At 55.0% G+C, this 22,879-nt stretch overlaps 1 protein-coding gene across 1 annotated transcript in view; it reads left to right on the top strand.

The window, feature by feature from the left end:
- Positions 1–11,951: 11,951 nt before the first annotated feature.
- The window catches only part of ARL15 (ADP ribosylation factor like GTPase 15), a 277,500-nt gene continuing 266,572 nt past the window's right edge, over positions 11,952–22,879 (top strand). Inside the window, exon 1 of the mRNA XM_045839972.1 lies at positions 11,952–12,104. Coding sequence (XP_045695928.1) covers positions 12,057–12,104 — 48 coding nt within the window. The 5' untranslated portion in view covers positions 11,952–12,056. The remainder of the gene's footprint in view (positions 12,105–22,879) is intronic.

A 22,879-nucleotide genomic window follows, 5' to 3' on the forward strand; every position in this document is an offset into this window, starting at 1 on the left:
TAATTTATTTTTTAATTTTAATCCTTGTTCAAATACAGTTTTCTCCTTTTTACTCCCAATCCAGCCCCCCTCCCACCCCTCCCCACTTCCCTCCCATTACCCCACTCCCCTTAGTTTTTGACCATGTGTCCTTTAAGTTTGTTCCCAGGGTTCACATGATTCTTAAAACCTTTCGAGAGCAATTTATCAAGTGTTGGACTGTGACAGGTTACCTCATCTTCATCAGACGACCTCGGACGGGCCGAGAGCTGAGTGTTTCCTCGTGGCACCGTGCCGTGAGAGTCCCTGCAGACACTGTCACGCATGCTCGAGACGGACCTGCCGCGGCGCACCAGGAATTGCATGCAGCCTTGTCCCCGAGGTCCGAGCAGAGAAACCGAGCCCCCCTGCTGGCCCCCAGCCCCCCCCCCCCCATCGTGACGACTGAGCACCTCATCACGGTTCGCTCCTCCTTGAAGAGTGCCAAGCCTGGTCGACAACGGACACTTGACTTCTCGACTTCGAGTGAGAGCTGCACACAGTTGTGCTAGAATCTCCTTTCTGACCAGAGGTGGTTGACGCAGTGACGCGTCCCTCTGTGGCGAGACAGGTCGTGAATCCTGCTGCGGCATTGCGGGGTGACCTGGCCTCCCGCCTTCTGATTGGGGCGTCACATCGGCAAAGCAATGCTTCCCCAAAGGGCACGTGCTGAGGTCTCCCCGGCAACATTCCGTGCTGTGACTTTGCTTCTTTTCCTTCTCCATGTGCTCTAACCCCGGGGGCCGGGGAGGGTCCCTGGCGTCAGAGAAAAGCCTCATGTGTGTCCTGACACCGTGCGGGTGCCCGGAACATCTCGTGTCGTCGTCCCGACCCGTCGCCAAAGCCGTGGGTCGTCGGCCGAACATTCACCCAAACCGGCGCCTGCGATTCGGAGACGGACGGCCCTCCTTCCCACTGGGCTCCTTCCTCGGACACGTCCTCGGGCGTCTCCCTCCACGACGACAGCTCACCCGCTGGCGTGCTCCCCGTGGTCACTCCGGCTGCGGAGAGGGAGGAGGGCGGCGGCCCTGCAGGCCCACGCATGGCCTCTGCCACAGAGAGGTGGGCTCTGAGTCCACGGCGGAGCACGCGAGCCTCTGTCCCCCCGCTGGTGCGAGGACGCGGTTGCCACCGGTGGAAGTGGGCCGACGCTTCAGGCGGCCAGGGAACGGCTGGAGAAATCCAACGGCCGATCGCCCCCTCCGGCGGCTGCACAGGGTCTCCCCGCGCCCTGGCATGCTCTGTGGTCTCAGACTCAGAGACGGCGCAGGAGGCAGAGCTCTGGGCCCACAGAGCCAGTCCACTTCCTCCGGACCGTCTGACTCACGGGCGCTGTCCACTCTGCTCTGGGCCAACTGCACAGGCCCGGGAACCCCCCAGAGCCACCACGTTCTCCCCACTGCCCTCCGGTTCCCCTTCGCTGCGTGTGTCCCTTTCCCCGGCACCCTGAAGGGAAGGATGTGCCGTCGCTGCAGAGGGGGTGGTCCTGCTGCGGTCCAGGGCGCCAGGCACCGGGAGCGGGGCCCTGCCGGGTCTGCAGCCTGAGTCGTGGGCCGAGTCTCCCAGGAAGCTCCCGGACGGGGACTGCGCTCCGTGGGGTGTCAGTTGTCCTCACGACAACCTGGAGGCAGCCATGTGTGTCTTTCCTTCGTTCCTTCGTTTGAAAGGGGGACAGACGGAGTCTCAGAGGTTAAGCGCCCTTCTGAAGGTCGCACGCAGGTAGAGTGCCTGGGGTTGAAAATTTGGTCTTCGTGCCGCCAAAGCTGGGTCTGAACTGTTAGCGGCTGGATCGGGGTGACGCGGGAAAGCCGTCTCCCAGCGTGTGGTCCCGGCGGTGTAAGTCAGCATGGCTTTTCCACGCCCTTGAACCCTCAGGAAGTCACACCACGCCTTGGCCCATGGTCTCTTTCGGTTCCTATTACTAAGATGGGCTGCACGGTTGTATGGGCTGCCCTTCACAATGACCTCTGCCAGTCCCAACCTCCCTCCCTCTGGCCTCCAGACGTCTCCTGGGAGGCAGCGGGGGCAGCAGGAAGACACGCCACAGCAGGCACCACGGAGCCCTTCCTCCGTTTCCCCTGGTGGGTCCAGTGCTGTCCACGCACGCACGCCGCTGGTCGCCCGTGAGGCCTGCTGGCACACGCACGTGCACATCAGGCAGGAGAAGAGGCCACGGTGGAACAAACACGCTCCGGAACACACTCCGAGTGGCACTGGTTGGCAGTTCAGAAAGAGCGCCTCAGTGGTGCGCCCTGGCCGAGGGCATGCCGTGCTTGCCGCCGCCTCCTCCGGCTCCCAGCGGCTCCCGGCGGCTCGGAGCCCGGGCTCCCCTGAGTGCAGGGAGAAGCACACGCCCCTCCAAGACCAGACCCTGCACGGGAGCCCGTGCGGCGCAGCACGGGACGCCACGTGCGGGCACGGACCTCAGGGCCACGGCGAGGGGCGGAGAGGCGCTGGAGAAGCCTGGCTCTCACGAACCCCGGGTTCCTTAGACACCCATTAACTAGCCAATGACTAGGTAGTAATCAATCATTAATTTCATGCAGGTTTTCTTAGAAAAACTTCTTCTAAGAGAGCTGACCTGGGATTTAAGTCGTTGATTTAGAAGTCAACCGCTTCTGGAGTGTTTCACTTAAAAATAACTTATTTTGAAAGATGAAGTAAGTTACGATGGTTCCCACCTTTCCCGTGTTCCATCGTAGACCGGGTAGAGGGTTACCGAGTGGACATGCACTGCGGGTGGAAGGCAGAGAGGGGACCAGGACCTCGCCACGGGGGAGTCACTGGGGAGGAGCACACTTACCAACTCGAGAGCTGACAGTCGCCTTGGCCCGCCACACCAGCTCGAGAGCTGACAGTCGCCTTGGCCCGCCACAAACAGTCTGAGTTCACAAGTCCAACAACTCCTTGCTCCCCCACCGCCCCAAGTCGTCTCGCTGTACAGGGGACAAAGGCGTCGTGCATGAAAGGGATTGTGGGGGCGGGGGGGGGGGAAGCCAGGGAGACACGTTCTGTGTTGGCACAAGAATAACGGGACCCATGAAAGCGGGGAACGGAGAGGCAGCCCCGTGTAGACCCGGCGTTTCACGGAGGTTGAAGGTGACACCGCCCCCGTGGGAGGGAAGGGAAGGCGTGGTGAGCCCGTGGTGCCGGGACCCTGGCCAGCCAGACGGGGACAGAGAGATCTCTCCGGAACCGAGCACACGCCAGACAGACCCCAAGTGGACAAAAGACACGAAAGGGGAAAGTAACGCCAGGAAGTCATTGAAAATGTAGACTTTCGACTTTGTGGCTGAAAAGAAGTTAACTTCAAAAGCACCAGCCGCAGGGTCCAAAGTTGGTGGATCTGACGACCGTAACAGAGGATTTTTGTGCACCTGAGACGTAGTGGGCTGATGCGGACCGTGGCTCGTGGGGCCCACGTCATTACAGAAGAAATGAGACATTCACACGGATTACCGAATCTGGTGGAAGAAAAAGGAAGGCATGGCTTTTCTCTCAAGGGGAGCAAAAGCCTCAGCCCTTGCTCCAATGAGCTTTTATTGTCTCACTGGGCACATTACAAGAAGGTCCTCATTAAGTATGCACAGGTTCGCTGGAGGTGCTTACCTTTACAGAAAACAAAGGAGCCCATGCTGCTAATCACATCACAGAAGAGGGAGATTTGCAAATGAAAAGGCAAAAGTGGTTAAACCGGTTACACTCCTCCTTGGAAGGTTTAGCATGGTTTTTAGGAAGTTGCTTTGCAGTAAATGTCCTCAGTTCAGGGTGAGGGAGTTTTTCAGCAAGAGCAAGACTCAAAGCGGCCTGGGCACATTGCAGGCCTGGTTCCCCATGGGAGAACCTGTCCGTGGGCGTGGGTCCTGTGCATCTATCTCTGAGTGGGAGCTGGGCCCACGCCACGCAGAGCAGTCTACTGCAATGGACAGAGCTGAGGGAGCGATAAGCAGGACATCGGCGATAAAGACAGTGGAATTGTAACTGGAAAAGACACCGGCGTTTGGGCTGCCTGTCACTACCAAATCCAATAAGCAATGACAGCGATTGAATCTTTTAGGGGCACTTTATTCAGATGGCCGGCAATCCGAGAAGATGGTGGGTTCATACCCTAACAAACCATCTTGCCTTCTCTTTCCTGGCCAGACCTTTTATACCGGGGTGGGGGAGGACAAGCAAGGTGCAGTGAGGGCTTTGAGATTCAGGGAGGATTGGGTGAGCGAAGCTGTAGCATTCCTGTTCTCAGCAGTTAGCTGTTCCCAAGGTGGGGGGTGGTCACACAAAAGGCCCGGATGCCTCCAACTTGTCCCAGGCGGTCATCTCTAGGCAGTGCCCCAGGAGGTCGGCTGTTTTTCCCAGGAGCCAGGATGGGCCTTATCTGTAGTTTCTGAAACAAAAGTTTAACATACACATTACTTGCTAGACTCATAACTTTTCACCTTAAGCTAAAGTTTTCCAAGCCCTGAGTCCCCTGTCAGGATGACCGCCTATTGCAGGAAGTGGTTATGGGGACAGAAGGGTTAGATAAACGGAGAGAAGGGCCGGAACGGACCGGTGAGGACAACAGGGGTGCCCTGAGCTGCGATTCCGCCCCCCTCCGCCCTCCTGCCGGGAGCACGCACGTGGCCATGCTGGGCCGGGCACCTGGTGAACCGAGGGAGGCCACCCAGGACCTGAGAGAGAGGTCCTGAGGGTGTTTTCACAAGTGCGGGCCATGCTTTGGGCATTTGGTGTGTGAAACCCTAGCAGACAATGGTCTCCCGTTTTGAAGACAGGAGGCTGTTGGGCCAGCCTCTTTGATGTGGACACACAGGGTATCCTCGGCCCACCCCAGTTTCTCCTGGGTTGGGGGCCTGGGGGCCTGGGCAGCTAGCACGGGCTGTGCGCCCAGCACGGACTGGGTGAGCAAGCGAGGCTCAGAGGCCGCACAACCCAGGGAGACGCCGAGTCCTTCCTCCGAGGAGCTGAGCCCAGAGGAGAGAGGGCAGAAGCAGGAGCAGCACTGGCGGTTGCCTGATGCCGACCACTGATGAGTCCACCGGGTGGGCATCTGCTTCCCTACCTGTCCGACGCGGTCAGGAAGTAACAGAGTCTCCAGCAATGGGCCCGAAGTCACAGGACCAGAGAGAGGTAACGCCGAGAGGCAAACCCAGGGACCGTCTGCGGCCCCCGGGCCTCGGACCCCCACTGCCCACCGTCAGGGCCCACGACGCCAGCAGGTGAGCGAGCGGGAAGCAGGCGCCGCCCTCACAACGCGGGGGGCGCGGTCCTCGGGGTGCAGCGGCTACTGAGGAGGTGTTCCTGCGTGACGTCCTCCAGGAGTCCGGGTGTTGCTGTTGCTGTGAGTCTGCACCTCAGTCTGGGGAGAGCTCGCTGGTCTACGACGGTCTTCCCACCCACGAACATCACATGCGAGTGTTTGGCTTCTCTCGAACGCTTGCGGTTGTGAGAATTATTCTGAGATGTTCTTAAAATCTCTATTTTAAAGGTTATGTGAAAACACATTTCCTGCCTTCGTTGCCAAGTAACTAGAGATACAATTAATTTTACATTGATTTTTAGGGAGTAACAAGATTTCATTTTCACTTGAGTAATTGATCTGCGGATTTGTGTGTTCTAGATGTAACTGCGACCTGCAGGGTGGCGGCTTCTCTCTGTCTTCATTGTTTATATTGTTTGTCTGATTGCCCGGGACTTCCGGGACAATGTGGCGTGGAAGCAGGGAGAGCTGGCCCCTTCGCCTTGCTTCTGACTACACTTTTTTTTTTGTAGATACTCTTCATCAGTCTGAATAATCTCCCCTTCCCCCTAGATTGCCAGCCGTGAAGGTCGTTCTGGGCTGAACGGTGTCCTTCGTCCCCAACTTTGTGTGTTCCACCCTAACCCCTAGTGCACCAGAAGTGGGTGCCCGTGGAGATGGGACCTGTAAGGAGGTGATTCAGTTACAATGAGGCTGTTAGGGTGGGCTCCAGCCCACTCCCACGGGGGCCCTCAGAAGGTCAGGGGAGGAGGACATGCGCAGAAGAAAGAGCATTTGCGGACACAGGGAGGAGGCAGCCGGGTGCCAGCTCAGGGGACGGCCCCCAAAGAAGCCGACTCCGGGGCAGTGGGAGTGTTTCGTTGCTGGCGTGTTTGGTGAGCCATGGATGGTGGACCTATCGGGTGCTGTGCTCTCGTGGGAAGCTTTTAAAATTGTTGTTCCTTTAATAGTAATAATGCGTCTTTCCCCACCCATTGTCCTGGGCATTGTCAGCTTTCTTCCAGCTCTGCTAAAGTGACTCTCGCTCGCTCTTTCGGCTGGTGCCCCTGAAGTCAAGCCGCCCCCAGGTTAACCCCCGGAGTAACCTTTCCCTCTGGTCCTCTTTCAGGTGCCTTAGGGGTGGGGGACAGCAGGCCGGTCAGCGGGCTCCACTGTGCCTTTCACACCTGCCTCGAAGCTGGTTTGCGCCGCCCCCATCTTTCCCAGGTCGGAGGTCGGGGGGGCCCCTTATTCTGTGCTCCCTGCTGCGTCCTGACCCGATTTCTACTTTCCAAAGTGGGTGATCTTGTCACCGGAAAAGACACCGGTGTTCAGGCTGCTGTCACTACCAAATCCAATAAGCAATGACAGTGATTGAATCTTTTAGGGGCGCTTTATTCAGATGGCCGGCAATCCGAGAAGATGGCGGGTTCACACCCTAACAAAACCATCTTGTCTTCTTTTTCCTGGCCAGACCTTTTATACGGGGGTGGGGGAGGACAAGCAAGGGGCGGTGAGGGCTTTGAGATTCAGGGAGGATTGGGTGAGCGAAGCTGCAGCCTTCCTGTTCTCCGCAGTTAGCTGTTCCCAAGGGCGGGGTGGGGGTCACACAAAAGGCCCGGATGCCTCCAACGTGTCCCCAGGCGGTCATCTCCAGCCAGTGCTCCAGGAGGTCGGCTGCTTTTCCCAGGAGCCAGGACGGGCCTTATCTGTAGTTTCTGAAACAAAAGCTTAACATATACATTACTTGCTAGACTTACAGCTTTTCACCTTAAACTAAAATTTTCCAAGTCTTGAGTCCCCTATCCATCTCTCCTATGGTGTCTCTAATTCTGTCTCCACAGATCTCTTTTTATTCCTTTACCGTCCAGGTGGGGTGGGGGAGTTGACCTTGGTACTTCTGCAGCAAAATATTTAGGGGAAACACACTCTCTGGAGTCAGGGAAGGAAATTCCCCGCCTCAGCTACTCAATAACGTATGGCACTGGGAAAGCTACCCCACCTGTGATTTTGCCGTGGGATTTCAGCATGTCGATCCCGAGGCAGGTGGACTCCTAGGACAAGAGTGACGGTGCAGGTGGGACAAAGGAAGGATCCTAAGGTGGGGAGACTATCCTGGATTATCGGGGTAGGCCCTGAATGCCATCACGACTGTCCCCAAAAGGGAGGCGGAGGAGGTCGGACCGCAGAAGAGGAGAAGGCAGTGAGACCACAGCGGCAGCCTGGAATGAGGTGGCCATGAGCCAAGGAATGCAGGTAGCCACCAGAAGCCAGGGGGAAAAAAATCCCCAAAACAACGAAGGAATTCTCCCTTCAGACGGCTAGAAGAAGTCAGCCCTGCCCGCACCTTGATTTTAGCTCCAGAGAGCTCAGGACTTGTGGCTGGCAGCACTGTCCAGAGAGCAGATTTGGGTGTTGAGTCACGGAGTCACTGGTGATTTGTTACAATAGGAAACCAGCAGCACCCTCGGGCGGTGGTGTGTCTGAGACAGTCAGCGATTCCGGGGTAGTCCCCGAGAGGGACCGACGGAGCGTCCTGGTACCGGGTGTTCGAGCATGGCTGCTTGTGAGGCCCAGTTCCCTTTTCCCGGTCTAATTACTTCTCCCTTTAATTGGTGACTCTTCATGTGAAATGCCTTATCTGCCCTTGCTATTCCGAGACCCAGCAAACCCTTCTTCGAAGAGGCGAGGGGTGGCTACCTGCGTTCCTCGGCTCGTGGCCACCTCGTTCCGGGCTGCCTCTGTGGTCTCACTGCCTTCTCCTCTTCTGCGGTCCGACCTCCTCCGCCTCCCTTTGGGGACAGTCGTGATGGCACTCAGGGCCTGCCCTGATACTCCAGGATAATCTCCCCACCTTAGGATCCTTCATTTGCCCCACCTCTTTTAGGATGAGTGCCTCATCTTTTTAGGGTCAGTGCCTGCTCTCCCAACCTCATTCTGACTTCTCCCGTGTGCGAACCCAACTCTGTTAGCTGCTGCATGCGGGGCGCCCTGCTCTGGTGGGGCTCACCTTCCGGGGCACAGCGGTGCTTTGTGCGGGTTTAGGGTGCAGAGAAGGGACCTGGGATAAATCGGAGGTGGTAGCGGTGGTGTGTGTGGGGGGAGTGGGGGGACAATCAAAGCCCTTGAAAAAAGGATGGGGCTCGGGGAGAGTTTTAAAGTCACAAGAGTTCCTAGAGGTGCTAAGTGAGCAAACAAGGCATCTGGGGGACCTGTGTCCGCAGATTTCAGTGTGTGGACACCTCCACTTTTTCTGAGAAAAGGGTCATCCATAGTTTAAGGACTACTCTGAGGAAAGCTGCCTTCTCCCAGGGATTAAGGAATCATCTCCGTCGAGCCTCTCCGTGGGGGCAGGAGTGAGGCCAGACAGCACGCGCTGCTTTGAGGCTGGCGTAGGGAAGCAGGGGCCCTAAGCTGGTGGCGACATGAGTGTTAAAAGCGCTCAGACCCTTCGTACCAGTAATTCCATTTCTAGACACTCTCTGTAGGATAACGAGACGCGAGCAATTCTACACGCAAACACTCACTGCGCTATTTATAATAGTTGTATCAAACGGAGGACTCGTCGACACAGTGCATTTATACGATAGAGATTTATATCCCCATTAAACGCTTACGAAGTTTCCTGGTACGGTGAATTGTACATATCGAGCCTGCACGATACAAAATGACTACAGATGTAGCCTCCCCAAAGTGACGGTGTATCAGATGACCAAAATGAAAGGAGTTGATGGCGAGAGCCACTAATACATTGGTTTTACTGAATAGCAGAATTTGGGAGACCAAGTTGCAAAAATGCATTTTTGTGTTTGTTTCCTACAGGTAACATTGTTACGAAAAACCTCCTCCACATCTGGGTTGCTGGTGCTCTCGATGGAACTGTAGAACATGAGCTGTCAAAAAAAAAATTTCCCCTTGCTTTCGCCGAGCCAGAGCGAAGGCCCGTTCCCTCAGCCTGCATAGTGGTGCACTTGCCTCGGCAGTGCGTGCGTGCGTGCCCCCGTGTGCACCCGGGGCAGGGCCGTTGTGTTCACCGAGAGCAAGGGCAAGCCTGCATGACCGAGACCGTGTCTTAGTCAAGACTACAGCCCGTTGCTTGGCATGTAGCGGGATGGATCGACTGAATGCATTCTAACCTCCCAACATTTTCTTTTTTTAAAAACACAGATTAGGGGGATTGCTGCAGCTGCTGCCTACTTTACGAGCTAAGACTGCAGGCTCGTGCAGAGTGTATTATCTACTTAGATCAACCTAATAGGTTGGCCTCCTTCTTCCGCACAAGGGTACTCACATTTACATCCCAGAAGATGAATACCTAATTGGAAAAATGTGCTCCACAGGGGGGTTTGAAGCTTCGTTAAAAAAGACAAAAAGCAAGCCCTGGCTGGTGTGGCTCAGTGGATTGAGCCTGAGAACCAAAGGGTCACTGGTTCGATTCCCAGTCAGGACACAGGCCTGAATTGCGGGCCAGGTCCCCGGGTGGGGGCGTGTGAGAGGCAACCACACACTGATGTTTCTTTCCCTCCCTTCCCCTCTCTCTAAATAGACAAATAAAGTCTTTAAAAAACACAACAAAGGACTCTTCTAAAAGGCAATATATTATTCTTTTATTACCTTACACCTAATACAAGGTTTCCCTGGCACCAGTCAGAAGGAACGTAGAAATGGCGTGGAGGAGGGCACTATGGTGCAGACTTTGTAAACTTTCCGTGGACAAATTCTTTCCCCTGCCTGCTTTGCACCCACTTACTCATCCCTGGAGGCAGCACGGCCCATGGTTAGCCCAACGCCCTTCTGTCCTGGATGGTCTTTCTCCGACCTTGGCTTCTACCAGAAAGGCGGAAGCCGGGGCCTCCTGGGCGGTTCTTCCCCTGCAGAAACTGACCGGCCTCTGCAGAGTTGGGCCGGACAGTGGTCAGGACCTCACTGGTCCTGCAAACGAGGGGCCAGAGTGTCACGTTGTCCACTCAAGCCCTTTATTTGCAATATGCTTATTCGTGAAGAGAAGGCAAACAGACAGGCAACAACACAAGGTTTCTTGTCTATTTGAGTGATTTTTGCCAGCAAGTTTGAGAGGCTTTCCACATCTGCAGTTACTACGTTCAGCCGACTGTGCTGTAGGTTTATGGGAGTTCACTGCCTCCGGATCCAGGTCAAAATCTCTTCTACATCTCAGAATGTTAAGGCGAATTATAACTGGATCTATTGACAATGCATTCGAGTCTAGTTAGCTCTCCCACAGGCAAACACTCATTGAAATTTTTTAGAAGGATAATTTCTTATATATACACACGCCTTGTCTGTAAAGGGGATCACCAGAGTCAGGCCCTGTAGCAAGTGCCTTTGAAAAACCCTCTGGCTGCAGGAATTCTCATTTTTTCACCAGGAGAGATGGGATACCCCAAATCTCAAGGCTCCCCACCTGGAGCTCCCTGGAAGTGGACACACTACCTCCTCCCGAGTTATCTACATATTTACAGTGAATTCCACTGTTACCCAATAGAATTGTTTTCATGGCGCAGCTAAGCATATTGTATGGAAATTCACTCAGGATGGAAAGAAGGAAGGTGCTAAGTTGGGAGAAAGTAAAAATCCAACCTCTAAAACAACTTTTATACAGTTAGGTAGTCACTTCAGCAAGATTTCAGTGGAAGTTTTCCTCTAGAGACGGTACTGAGTGGAAGTCCTAATTGCTAACACGGGAGCTATCCCTCATCCTCAGCCTCTGGGGGCACCTCAGCCACCTGAGCCTGACTGCACAGGTATTCCGAATCTGGAACCGTGCTTGTGGAATTTGGTCGTTCACAGCCTGAATCTTAGGGGGAAAAAATTGAGCCTGCAGTGTTCTTATCCAGCTCCCTTCCCCCAAGCTTAATGCAACAGTGAAATCTCAATGCCAACCAATTTGCGCGCTATTTCCCAGGAAATGTACAAGTCTCCTGGGCACCTACTTATAATAATTTTACTTATAGTACTATCCAGAGAGCGTCTTATTCTGCTGCTCATCTTCAGAGGCGAGGGGTCTGTGTTCGGCGTCATTAAGTGGACAAGGCAGAGAGGTCGCTGAGCTTTCCTCCCCAGTGTCAGAGGTCTACAACGGACTCCGCCAACCCTCCCATTGCCGCGCTGGAGAGCGAAAGCTCCGGGGCGAGCTGATGCGAGGGAGCGTCCGCGCACCCCCAGGACGTTAGGCTGCGCTGCTGCTCGCCCGGGCAGCTCCCCTCCGTGGAGGGCGGGGGGCCTTCCCGGGCCGCCGATCCCCGCGGGCCGTCCGAGTCCCGGAGCCTGCAGGAGTCGCTGGGGAGCGAGGCTGCGAGGGTCGGCGGCCGCCGCTCCTCCCGCGCTGGGCTCCGGCTCGCGGCTGGGGTGAAAGCGGACACCGCCGCCGTCCGCCCTGGCGCCCACTTCTGGCCGCTGCACCCAATGAGGAAGCCATGGAAGCACACGGCTCCGGAGACCGCACGGCCGACTTTCCGCCCCTCCCGCCCGCTCTTCCGCCTGCGCCGCCCCAGCTCCCGCCCCCGCGCCCCGCCCTCTCCCGGGAAACCAGGACCCGACAGCTCCCGCGCTTCCCCGCCGCCCGCCGCGGCCGCCTGCTTTTTATAGGCGCCGCAGCCAATCAGCGCGCCGCTCTCGCGCGGCCCGCCCCCCGGCCAATCGCCGCGCCCGGGCGCCGCCGTCGGCTGCTCGGCGGCGCTCGGCTGTTTTCGTGGTGCCTGGCTTTGCAGGGGCTGCTCGCTCGCAGCCCGGGACGCCGCTTTTTTTCCGGGTTCGGGGACGTTCCGGATGCTTTAGGTGCCGGATGACTGGTCTCCGGATACCTGAGGCGTTTCTGTACATGGATTATCTGGTAGGTGTGGGGGCGCGGCGGCGAGTCGCCCGGCGGACCCGGCGCGCCCAGGGTCCCCCGGCTGGGGACGGTCCTCCGGCTCTGTCCCCGGGACGGGATGCCCGGGCCCCCTGATCCCGCTCCGGCCCTGGAGCCGCGCGGGGCTCGGGCTCCGGGGGCGGGGGGCGGAGTGACAGGTGAGGCTGGCCGGGCGGGGGCGCTCCTCGCCGAGCCCTCTGCCCCCGGGGCGCGGGAGCCCTCGGCGCCCCCTTTAGCAGGGCTCCAGGTACCATTAAACAGCCATATCCTGAATGGCTCGCTAAGTGCCCGGCAGCCCGCTCATTTGGCTGTTATTAGCTCTCTAAAGCGGTGACCTCGGTCGCGGGGAGGTTTTAAAAGCACATTACCCGAAAGTCGACAGAGCTGCCTGCCTGCCTGCCTGCCTGCAGCCCCGGCCGGCCGGGGCTGGCAGGGGCCGGCGCGTCCCCACCTCCCCGCCCGCGGGCGCTCTCACCTGCGCGCCGGTGGGTCCCGGCCGAGCGCTTAGGCCGGGCTGGCGCCGAGAAGTTCAGGTGGGAGGAGGGTCAGCCCCGTGCTGGGGCTGAACCGAGTTTAAAAATGGACGTGTGTGCGCGAGCGCGTTTGTGGAATTAGGCAGCACCTCGTATTGTTCCAGAAATTAGATTTCCTGCGGGCTGCGTGTTTGTGCACTGATTGACGGGGGCTGTGTTCGGTCCTGTAGCTAAAACCACCAGGGTTGTTGCCTTGTGACCCGAACCGCTCTTGCAATGCCGAGTTCGAGACCAGGGTGCGCCACATTGACCTTCTTGTCATCGGGTTGGACACATGCAGGCGCTTTTCCATGTGGACTGGCCTGGCCAAGACCTGCCAGTGCCTTCTAGGAAATGCATTTACTGCCGTACTGAGCGAGACCGTGCTGCTCCACCACCGAGAAACGCTGGCCGAGGGCGGACCTGAACTGTTACTCTGTGCACTCTTTGGGCGTGCGGTACTTGAGCGAGGCAGACAGATGTTTCCCCCTGAAGCTTCAAGGTTTGAGGAGCTGTGGCCAAGCCGGCGGGTAACGGAGCAGAGTGAAAGGTTCTGGGTTCGAGTGCTGTTTTGTTGTTCGTTTGCGGATGTCAGTCACTTCCTCTATCTTTGTGATAAAGGGGCTTTGTCTACTTCTGGAGCCAGTTAGGGGATTATCCGTGTTTTAAAAGGCAAAGTGCCATGTGGGTTAAGAGAGTTGCCAAATATTTTTCAAATACTATTTTTTAAATTAAATAACTGGTTATTTTGTAGCTCGTCTTGTAAAATATAGTACTATAGGTTTTCTTGCAGTCGCCCAAATTAAGGCCACTTTGTTGAGGATAATTACCAAATAGGAAAGAATGGCATTACCTATACTAGTAAAAGCTAATTTCTGATCCTTAAGTAGTTCCTAAAAAGGAAGTCATGTAGTTATGATCGTTTTCTTACAGTATTTTCTTCATTTACTGGGTGACTTAAAGGTACAAACTGCATTACAAACTGTCTTTGAGGTGCCAAACCCACCAAAGCATTTGGGGAGAGGAGAAATGGAAAACTCTGGTTAATCTCAGGTTAATTTCTGGGTGGAGGCCTGAGGATGGTGGGGGGTGTCTGTGGGGCTCCAGGTTACCTGGGGGCAGGTCAGTGTCTTTACTGATTTGCCAACAGTTTCCTGTGGAGTCAGTAGGCCCCAAGGTTGACTGGCCTTTCTGTTTTACCCGGGCCCCCACCCAGCCCATTGCATTGTTATTTAAAAAATCACTACCACTTTATGCTTTTTAAACAATTCACAAGGGCAGTGAAATGGTTGCATTGAAAATCACTGGCTAATCATTTGGGGTGAGAAAAAATATTACAGGAAATAACTCCGTTTTTATGAGTGTGCTAAGTATCTCCTATGAAGAGGTTTGAGAAAATCCTTGACCATTAAGTCAGTTTTCACTGAAACTGGACTGAGGGGGAAAAAACCCTTGCGGTGGTCTTTCATGTTTAATTCCCGCTCATGAGCTGTGGGAGAGAATGATGGCCACCCATTCCTTTCTTCCCTTCCACCTTTCACCTGGACTCGGTTTCATGGACACAATTTTTTAAAATTTTTCTCTCTCTCTATATATATATATTTTAAATTTTATTTATTTTTAGAGAGGAGCAGGGAAGGAGAAAAGGAAAACATCAATGTGTGGATGCCTCTCAAGCGCCCCCTACTGGGGACCTTGCCCACAACCCAGGCATGTGCCCTGACTGGGAATCCAACCAGCGACCCTTTGGTTCACAAGTCAGCCCTCAATCCACTGAGCCACACCAGCCAGGGCTTGTGGACAAAATCTCATTATCAAAAACCAGTTGCTGAAAAAGGAAGATCAACTTTGTTGACTATACCTGGGATCTTATTTTTTAAGTAAGTCAATTTCCAAGTTCTTTTACTTACTTTCCAGGGGGGAAAAAATGCTCCTTTCATTCCGAGTCCGACCCCTCAGATTTTGCCGAGATTGCAGACGCGGGTAAGTGCCCTGTCTGCGCCCCGCGCCCGTGCCGTGGCCCAGTCACAGCGATCAGGGTGGTCACCGCGTGCACCGTCTTTTCGCATCTTGGTCTCCGAAGGTCTGACTCCTGGGCTGTGGCTGCGGGAGCTGGAGGGGGGGCCGCGTGTGCGTGGGGGCCCTGCCCATGGTGTGCCGGCCTGGATGTCATCACTTAACCTTTTTTATTTGGAGGAGAATGGAAAGGAAGGGAAATGAGAGGAAGACGGAGGTGCTATTTTTAACGGCTTTTAATAGGATGGCGGATAGTAAAACATGCCGGCAGCCTCTGATTTGAGAAGTCGTTTTTGATTTCTTAAAAGAAATGTTCTCCTTTAGAGGTGACAGATAAGGTGAGGGACAGGGGTAGGGCCTTAATCCTTAAGACAGGGTCTTTAGTGATTCCAGTTGAAGGAAGTAGTGGTAATTTGCTAACCCTAAATACTCTGTATCACCCAGTGCCCGCTACTTATGTGTCGAATTGAGTGAATGAGACTTAGACTCTTCTCACTTGCTTCTAGCTGAGACGAGATAAAATCTGTTTGGATTAGGTGTTTTGTTCTGGGGAATGCAGAATGTATCTTTTACCCTTCACTTGAAGGCTATCAAGATATACAGTTTGTTTAGCCTGGGTGGCAAGGTGAGTATAAAAATCTCAGTTTTCCAGTTGATGAGGAAGTCGGCCCAGGAGGCCACACGCCTGCTTCCCATGTCCAAGATGGGCTTCAAGGCCGTGTCTGCACCTGGCCAGCCTGTGGGCGAAGACTGTGGCGCTGTTCCCGCAGGTGGTAGCAGCACCAGTGCTCTTCTCTCCTGGGACATAGAGCTAGCGAGCCCACGCGCAGAGCGTTTCGAGTCAGGTGGGAGAACATAATCAAGTTACACCGAAGGAGAAAAACACATCTATCCGTTTTTCCTGGGAGGCTGGATGAGATCAAGGTCTAGATTCCTTTTTAAGTTTTTTTTTTGTTGTTGTTGTTCCCTGGCCTGGATCCCACCCGTCCCCTTCCTCTGCCTATAATGATGAAACGATACGAAGAAGAGGATGTAAGTGCACCGCGATCACGTTGCCGATAGTGTCCTCATCTCCTGTGGAGCGACTGTTCCTGCCCAGTGGCAACTGTCGGGCCACCGTTTAAACTAGTCTTGGCCGATGGAAAGATTTGGGGTGGTAATCAGTAAGCAGGAAGTCACAGGACTCTTGAGGATTGTTGGAGACCTATGAAAAGAATGCCACATTCTGATCTTTCTCATTGCTCCGTTCAGCAAATATTTGTGGAACCCCGCTTTGTGCAGGGCGCTGGCAGTCAGGAGGGCTGCACCCCCAGCGGGGTGCCCTTGGCCACGGGAGAGCGGGGCACGCTGGCCCGGGGCCTGGGTCGGGGACAGGTCAGGGGGGAGGAAGTCCGGCGGCTTCCTGCTGGCGTTGTCTCTTATTTCACGTGTTCCTTTGTCTTACCGTGAACTAAAATGTGAAGTTGGACTTGAACATGTGGCAGCTAACTGCGTGATGAATCGTGGTTGCTGGTTGTCCGTGACTGGTCACTGCCTTTGTACGTCGTGCTTGGGAGTTAATAAGGCTGGGGTTCTAGATTTCTCCCTGGTGCAGAGGGGCGTAGCTGGCCTACTTTCCTGGTCAGAGGCGGCACCTGCCCTTATAAAGCCCTGTGTGTCCGTGGGGAAGTTCAAGCGACAGAAGCTAGTTCAAAGCCGCCCCCGTTTGCAGGATGAAAACCAGCTCACCAGCCCAGCAGCGGAGGACAGGAACTCGTGACGGTGCCACAGAGGAGCAGAGCGCCTGGGCGCCCTGGTCAGCTGGAACCCGGCCCGTTCGGGAGGAGGCGTGAAGGCACTCGTGCGGTTGTATCTGCCGCTCAGGGACCTTACAAGTGCATCTGTGCTTCACTCCCAATGACTGTGGGCGGGACTAGTTGTATGTTCTGGCTGTGGTCAAACTGATCGTAAAATAACAGCGTAGGCCAAACTTTTTAGTTTTAATGGCAACTGGGTGAGCCAGAGTCACATAAAGACTCTTCTATTAATAGATAACGAGATAGAAACAACACGAGGACAGGAAACAGGTCTGCCACCCGTGGAGGTCGCGCAGCAGGCCGGCTTGGGGGCAGCCACCGCGCTGGGCAGGAGCATGGAGTCCGGGGTGGCCTGGCCCTCCGGCCTGGGCTCCGCAGTCCTGAGTGTGGCCCGAGGGGAGGGCCAGGGCACAGGATTGCGGTCCTCTGGGAGCCGCATCCTGGGTGGTGCCTGAGCTGTGCTCGAGCGCTGGCGTGCTGCGTGGGGGCTGCCGAGCCCGTGGGTTAGGGGCGTAGCATGCGTTGACCTTTAACCGAGGCTCCGAGAGGTGGAGCATGTCCCCGAGTCCCTGCGGCGGGCAAGCGGTGGAGCTGGGACTGGGGCCACCGGGCCCTGCCTCTTCGCTTCCTCCCGGCTGGTCGGTAAAGCCGGCGGAAGCCGGGGAGACGTGCACGGCGTGTTTCATGTAAACACTCGGCTGCTTCTCAGGTCCAGGGTGCAGACCCCAGGGGCCCCCCCGAGCCCACGGCTGGGGCTCCCACGGCTCAGGGACTTGGTCCCATGCAGGGACCGTGCAGGAGAAGGTCGGGCAGAGGAACTGGACCGTGCCCCGAGCCTCCCCTGTGTCCTGACTGGTCACTACGCGGCCTTGAGCGTCTGGCGCTTCGTCAAGTGACCTCAGACAGGTTTCCAGGCGACCTGGTCGGTCGGCCTCCGGCGTCACTTCAGGGACACGCGCTGGCCTTCCCCGGGCGCCGGTTCTCCCTGGAGATGTCGCCGAGACTTGGGATCTGTCCGTCGGCTCCTTTGCCCGGTGCTGCCCAGGGCGCAGGGCCGTCCCCAGCAGACACCAGGCCCCCAAGAGCCTTTTGCCTGTGGGTGTCAGTTTGGCCCGGTCCCCCGAGGGCGTGGACGGTACAGGGTTGTATCTGAGGTCAGGTGGGAAGAAGGGGTGATTTTGGGGGGGGGTAGCTGCGCTGTTGGTGACCAGAAAGCCGCACCACCCCCTGATTCTGTCACCAACTGCGTTATTGGTGGGCGTTCATTTTGGCGCTGGCAGCCCCCTGGAGTTCTGCTGGGGCCCCTGCCCTGCATCTCCTGGTGCCTCTGGTTTGGGGTTCCGGTGGACCCTCACTTCTGAGTGTCTGCAAACTACCTGGGCACATCCCCCCTCAGCGGGGCCGGGGCCGGGGGCTGCACTTGGCTGAATGCTCTGCAAACATTTTCAGTTTGCAGTGGGCCCCCGCACAGGAAGCAGCCGGTCCTGACTTCCAGTGCTGGAGGCGAGACCTGGGGTCAGCCCTCGAGTGGCCGGGGCAGCGGCCACCTACCGCGTCTGTACCCGGCAACGGGGTGGGGCCCTGGCCGCGTGGCTGTCGTCTGTCATCAGAGTCTCGTCTGCACCTGGTGAGCCGGGGACTGTGTGGCAGAGGTGTTTTCCTTGTGTCACCTGATGTGTCCCCCCAGTGGTTTGGTTGGCCTGGTGCTGCGGACTTGGTTTGGAAAGAGGGACCCTGGGGCTCTGTGGGGAAAGGGCTGGTGGCCGGGGTCACGTGACCAGTGGAGTGCCCGGGCCAGGGTTTGAGCCCAGCTCGGTGGACCCCGAGCCCACCCGTGTGAGCATTACCCAGGTCGGGCTGACCGGGCGGCGAGAGAGAGGGGCCGCAGGAACCCTAGACGCAGCGCTGGACCTGGAGGGCCCCTGATCGCTGCCTTTGCTCTCACTTGGTCCCCGCCCTCTCCTTCTCTCTCTTGCAGGAACCTGATGTTCTGCTCTTTGGCCCACAGCCAGACACGCCTACAGGGTTTTGATAGCAACCAACCAACCGCTGGAAAGTTGGGTGGACGGGACAGTCTCTTCTCTCGGGTGCCTTTGTACAGGCTGTGCTCGGACGGCTCTGCCCTCTGGACGGCTTCTCTCGGGGCGAGGACTCTTATGTCCTGGTGCTTGTGCGTGTGCGTCCTGAGGGAGGTCCTCTGGGCTCCTTTCTCGAGAGGAGCGCTGCCCCTCCGGCCACTGCAGGACCAGTGACTGAGGTCTGTCCCGCACGAGTCCATGTGCAGACTGGGGGGCTGCAGCAACACATCCACTGCAAAGTGGGATTTTCAGTGCGTACAAGTCTTCTCAGTCCTCGTGTTAAGTGCAGAAAACAATAAAACACACTTCTGTGTACTTACCCCCTGATTGAATGGTAGTTAACTGTTTCCCATTTTAAGGTCACGGCTCTGATATTATTTAAATAAAAAAAAAGAAAGCTAAGGCTCCCGCTGCAGCCTGGAGCTCCCCCGCGCTGCCTCCCTCCGCCCTCCCAGGGGCTGACTGACGACTGTCCCGAGCCTGGTGGGTACCGGCTGGCGCCGGGTCTGCATCCTTAGTACACTTGCACGTGTGGGTGAGCGACGTATAGTGTTGTTCTGGGAGTGTTAACAGTTCCACGGGAAGTGTGACATCCCACCCTCACCTTCTTGACACTTGTTTATTTCTCTGATGTTCTCGAGAGTAATAAATTGTTGCTGCACGTATCAGTAAATATTTGTTTTTATGTTTCTGGTGTGCCTATTACCATTCCTTGTTTTTATGTGTAGAGATCTTGTCTAGATTTTGTGAGGAGCTCACAGGAGAGAATCAGTGTTGGTTTAAAAAAAATGTTGATTAATTTTAGAGAGAGAGTGTTGGGAACCGCCCTGCCTGGTTTCAGAAGCTGTAACCGCCCCCCCACCCCCAGTGTCTAAGGCTGAGTGGGTGACCTTCAGATCATAAGCCACTAAGGAGACAAAGCTTATCTCCCTGGCAGGGGCGCTGCCTCTGCCCCTTTTACTTCACCCTGCCTGGCCCCCAGTGCTTGATTGGTTAGCCAATGACGGGTAAGATTCCTCAGGGGAGGGATGACCTAAGACAGGCATGATCATGGGGAGCCCCCAGGGAAGGACTTGGGGAGCTATAGCAAAAGGGGTTGATAGACCCTCGCCCCTCAGCATTGACATAGCCTGAGTCCTCATTCTGTCTGCAAGAAGTCTCCTAACCTCTTGGCTGCCTTACTTCCCCTGCCTGACTTAAGCCTGAAACTATGCCTTGAGACTGAAACAATGCTGGTGGTGGGTGCAGCCCTGTGCTGGAAAGGGCTGGTTCCCAGGGCGATCAGACCTCAGAAAGAATACATAAAATCCTGTGAAACCTGCTTTGCTAAGAATGCTCTCAATTAAATGATAAGGGCTCGGGCAGGAAATGAGTTTGTTTCCCAAAATTTTATAGCCCCTTAGCTGACAGACCCTGACTCAGAATAAGCCTTTGTAGTTCTTTGTATGTTATCTATCGTTTGATCCTTACTGCCTGACAATGATTGATGAGCTTTACTTGTATTCCTGTGCAAATTGAAAGCCAATAAAAGCCCATTGAGGAAAAGGCTCCTGGCCCTTCTCCTTTGAGAGATCGGCCACCTTTCCTCCCCAAGTAAATCATGTCTTGGTAGACTTATTCTCATCCGTGGTGGCTGGGGTGGTGGCAGTGGGTGGGGGGGACTCTGTGGGCGGAGCCCCACCACAAGAGAGGAAGAGAAGGAGGGAGAGAGAGAGAAACTTGGGTTTGTTGTTCCACTTACTCGGTTGCTTCTTCCATGTGCCCTGAGCGGGATTGGAACCTGTGACCTCGGTGCATCGGGACGATCCTCTGACCAGCTGAGCTCCCGGGCCTGGCTGTGTGTGCTTTACTTCACACACATTGTTTAGTAAAATTGTATTGTATGTGATTTAGTCTTACGGTTCATCAGTTTGTTTTGCAGTTTATAACAATCATTTTGTAGCCACGTTAACACAAACACATAGATGCACGTACATGTTCTTGCCTATGTAAGGGCTAAGGTTATTTTGGTAACAGGTGTATTATCAATATCATTAAAGGAAAAGCTTAGTGAAGGAAATTTGGACAGTATAGCAAAGCACCCTGGGGGGAAAGTATCCATCTGTCATCTAGCAACCCATAGGGAACCTTTAACATATTTTAACCCAGTATCAAAATGAAGATACTGTTTTATAACCCTTTTATACCTGTGAATGTTTAAATTTCAACCGTTTCCCTGCTGCAACATTTGTTTTCTGCATTATGCTGGTCACCTGTGCTTTTCGTCAGGGATCACCTTGTCGTTGAATGTTTCATGTCTGCCCCAGCCTGGGCTGTTGCTAAGAACACTGCCCCGCACATCCCCAGTGGGCTCTGCGGGGGTTTCAGGGGCGTGTCCCGTGAGGAGCCACAGCCCCATGACACTTTCACGAGTCCCCCCACAAGGGGTTCTGGTGCCGAGTCAGTGTGGAGACTGGGTCAAGTAAAGGCAAACAACTTTAAAAAAAATGCGCATAGCTTCTACTCTGCAGGTAGAAGCAGAGTCTCTAGGAGGCTCTAGGCGAGTCTCTAGGAGGAAGAGGATCACTTGCCTTTTTGCTCCCGGAGAGGAAGGGGCACCTGTGCTTCCTGATCAGGCGCTAGCGGGAGATGTGTGGGGTCAAAAGGCAGCTGCATTTTAAAGCCCTTGGTATCAATGAAGCAAGTTAATAGTGGTGGTGCCCTCAGAACAGCGCCCGGGCGTTATCAGAGGCTGTTCCAGGCACAGTTATGTAATAGCGAAGTTGGTGATAATGACCATTAATATTTATTGTGTGCTCACTCTGTGCCAGGAAGTGCTTCATCCGCACCCACCCTCCGTCCAGTCCCTTCCACCTCCCGGCGAGAGGCGCAGGGGCAGCTGCGGTTCCTCCTGGCTGATGGGGGAGCACTCCCGGGTCCGGGTCTGGAGGCGCCGAGGGAGCCGTCCCCCTGCCGCAGGGGCGGGCAGGCTCCGGAGACGTCCGCAGTCTCCGTCTGCTGGGGTCCTCGTCGTGACTGTGGCAGAGAAGAAAAGGGACTTGGGCTTCCGGGTGTCCCATAGCCGGTGTCTGTGACCTAGGACGTCCCCTGAAGCTTAGTCCCCAGAAAAGGGGACAATTCCGGGGAGTGTTGCAAAGCAGTTGTCCATTTAGTTTAGACTGAAACCATTTGAGATATGTGTCCAGCTTGTGTGGATGTTAGAATATATGGTCTGTTCTGAAATGGCAGTGGGTGGTCGCTTCTCTCTCTCTCAAAGCGTCAGGACCTGGCAGACTAAAGGCTGACAGCGTCTGTGTGTGTGTGTGTGTGTGTGTGTGTGTGTGTGTGCAGACGAATGTGGGTGTGGATTCACAATGTTCTGACTTCAGAAACCCCAAACATTGGGAACCCGGTTCAGGACAAACCGCCCCAAGCCACCCGTGGTTCTCCCTCTCAGAATCCGGAGGGAGCCTCAGGGCCTCTGCGTCAGCGTCAGTGACAGCGTAATGGACTGTCAGCGCTCCGACACAAAGTAACATGTTGTTGTTTCTGTACTGATGGTGTGAGGGTCCTGAGGACTCCAGACTCAATGTGAGGGCACCAGCGGCAGGAGGCCGACTGGAAAGTCAGTCTCTCTCTCTCCCTTAATGTCCTTTTCTCTCTCATCAGTTACACTTTGGTTTTTCCCCCCCTCTCCAAAAATGGCAATGTTTGTGAAATAATTTGACTAAACCTGTAGGACCACATTCTTTCTATACATTTTAAGAGCTGATGGGCATTGAACGGTCGTCCTTGACCTTGAGGGAGAAAAACATGTTTGTGGTCTCTTCTGCAGTTTACCAATATTGGGACTTCTAGTCTGAAATAGAACATTAAAGTTAATTTTTATTGTTACTTTAATTTTTGTTTCCTCTTTTCTCCCTGATCTGATTCAGAGATTTCTTTTTATTGACTCATTGATTTTAGAGAGAGAGAAAGAGAGAAAGAATGTTCTGTTGTTCCACTTATTTATGCATTTGCTCGTTGATTCTCGCATGTGCCCTGACCAGGGATTGAACCCTCAGCCTTGGTGTATGCGGACAGAGCTCTAGACAGCCGAGCTACCTGGCCAGGGCCAAAGGTTTTTTTTTTTTTTTTTTAAGGTGGCATTTATGACTAGTAAGTGATCTGAGAATCTTGCTTCCGAAAACATGTTAACACGGGGTTTCCGAGGGCTGCGAGAGACGGGGCCGCCCTGCGCGTGGCGTGGAAACATGAGGTGTTACAGAAAGCTGAAGTGCACCCACCCATCGCTGTTATCTAAATTAAATTTTCTATTCACCCACGTAAACGATCGTCTTCTCAAAAACCGAGCTCTAGTGTACACCCAGTGAAAT

The sequence above is a fragment of the Phyllostomus hastatus genome, unplaced genomic scaffold, assembly GCF_019186645.2.
Source record: "Phyllostomus hastatus isolate PE091 unplaced genomic scaffold, TTU_PhHast_1.1 phas_contig_329, whole genome shotgun sequence".
Classification (NCBI taxonomy): Eukaryota; Metazoa; Chordata; class Mammalia; order Chiroptera; family Phyllostomidae; genus Phyllostomus; species Phyllostomus hastatus.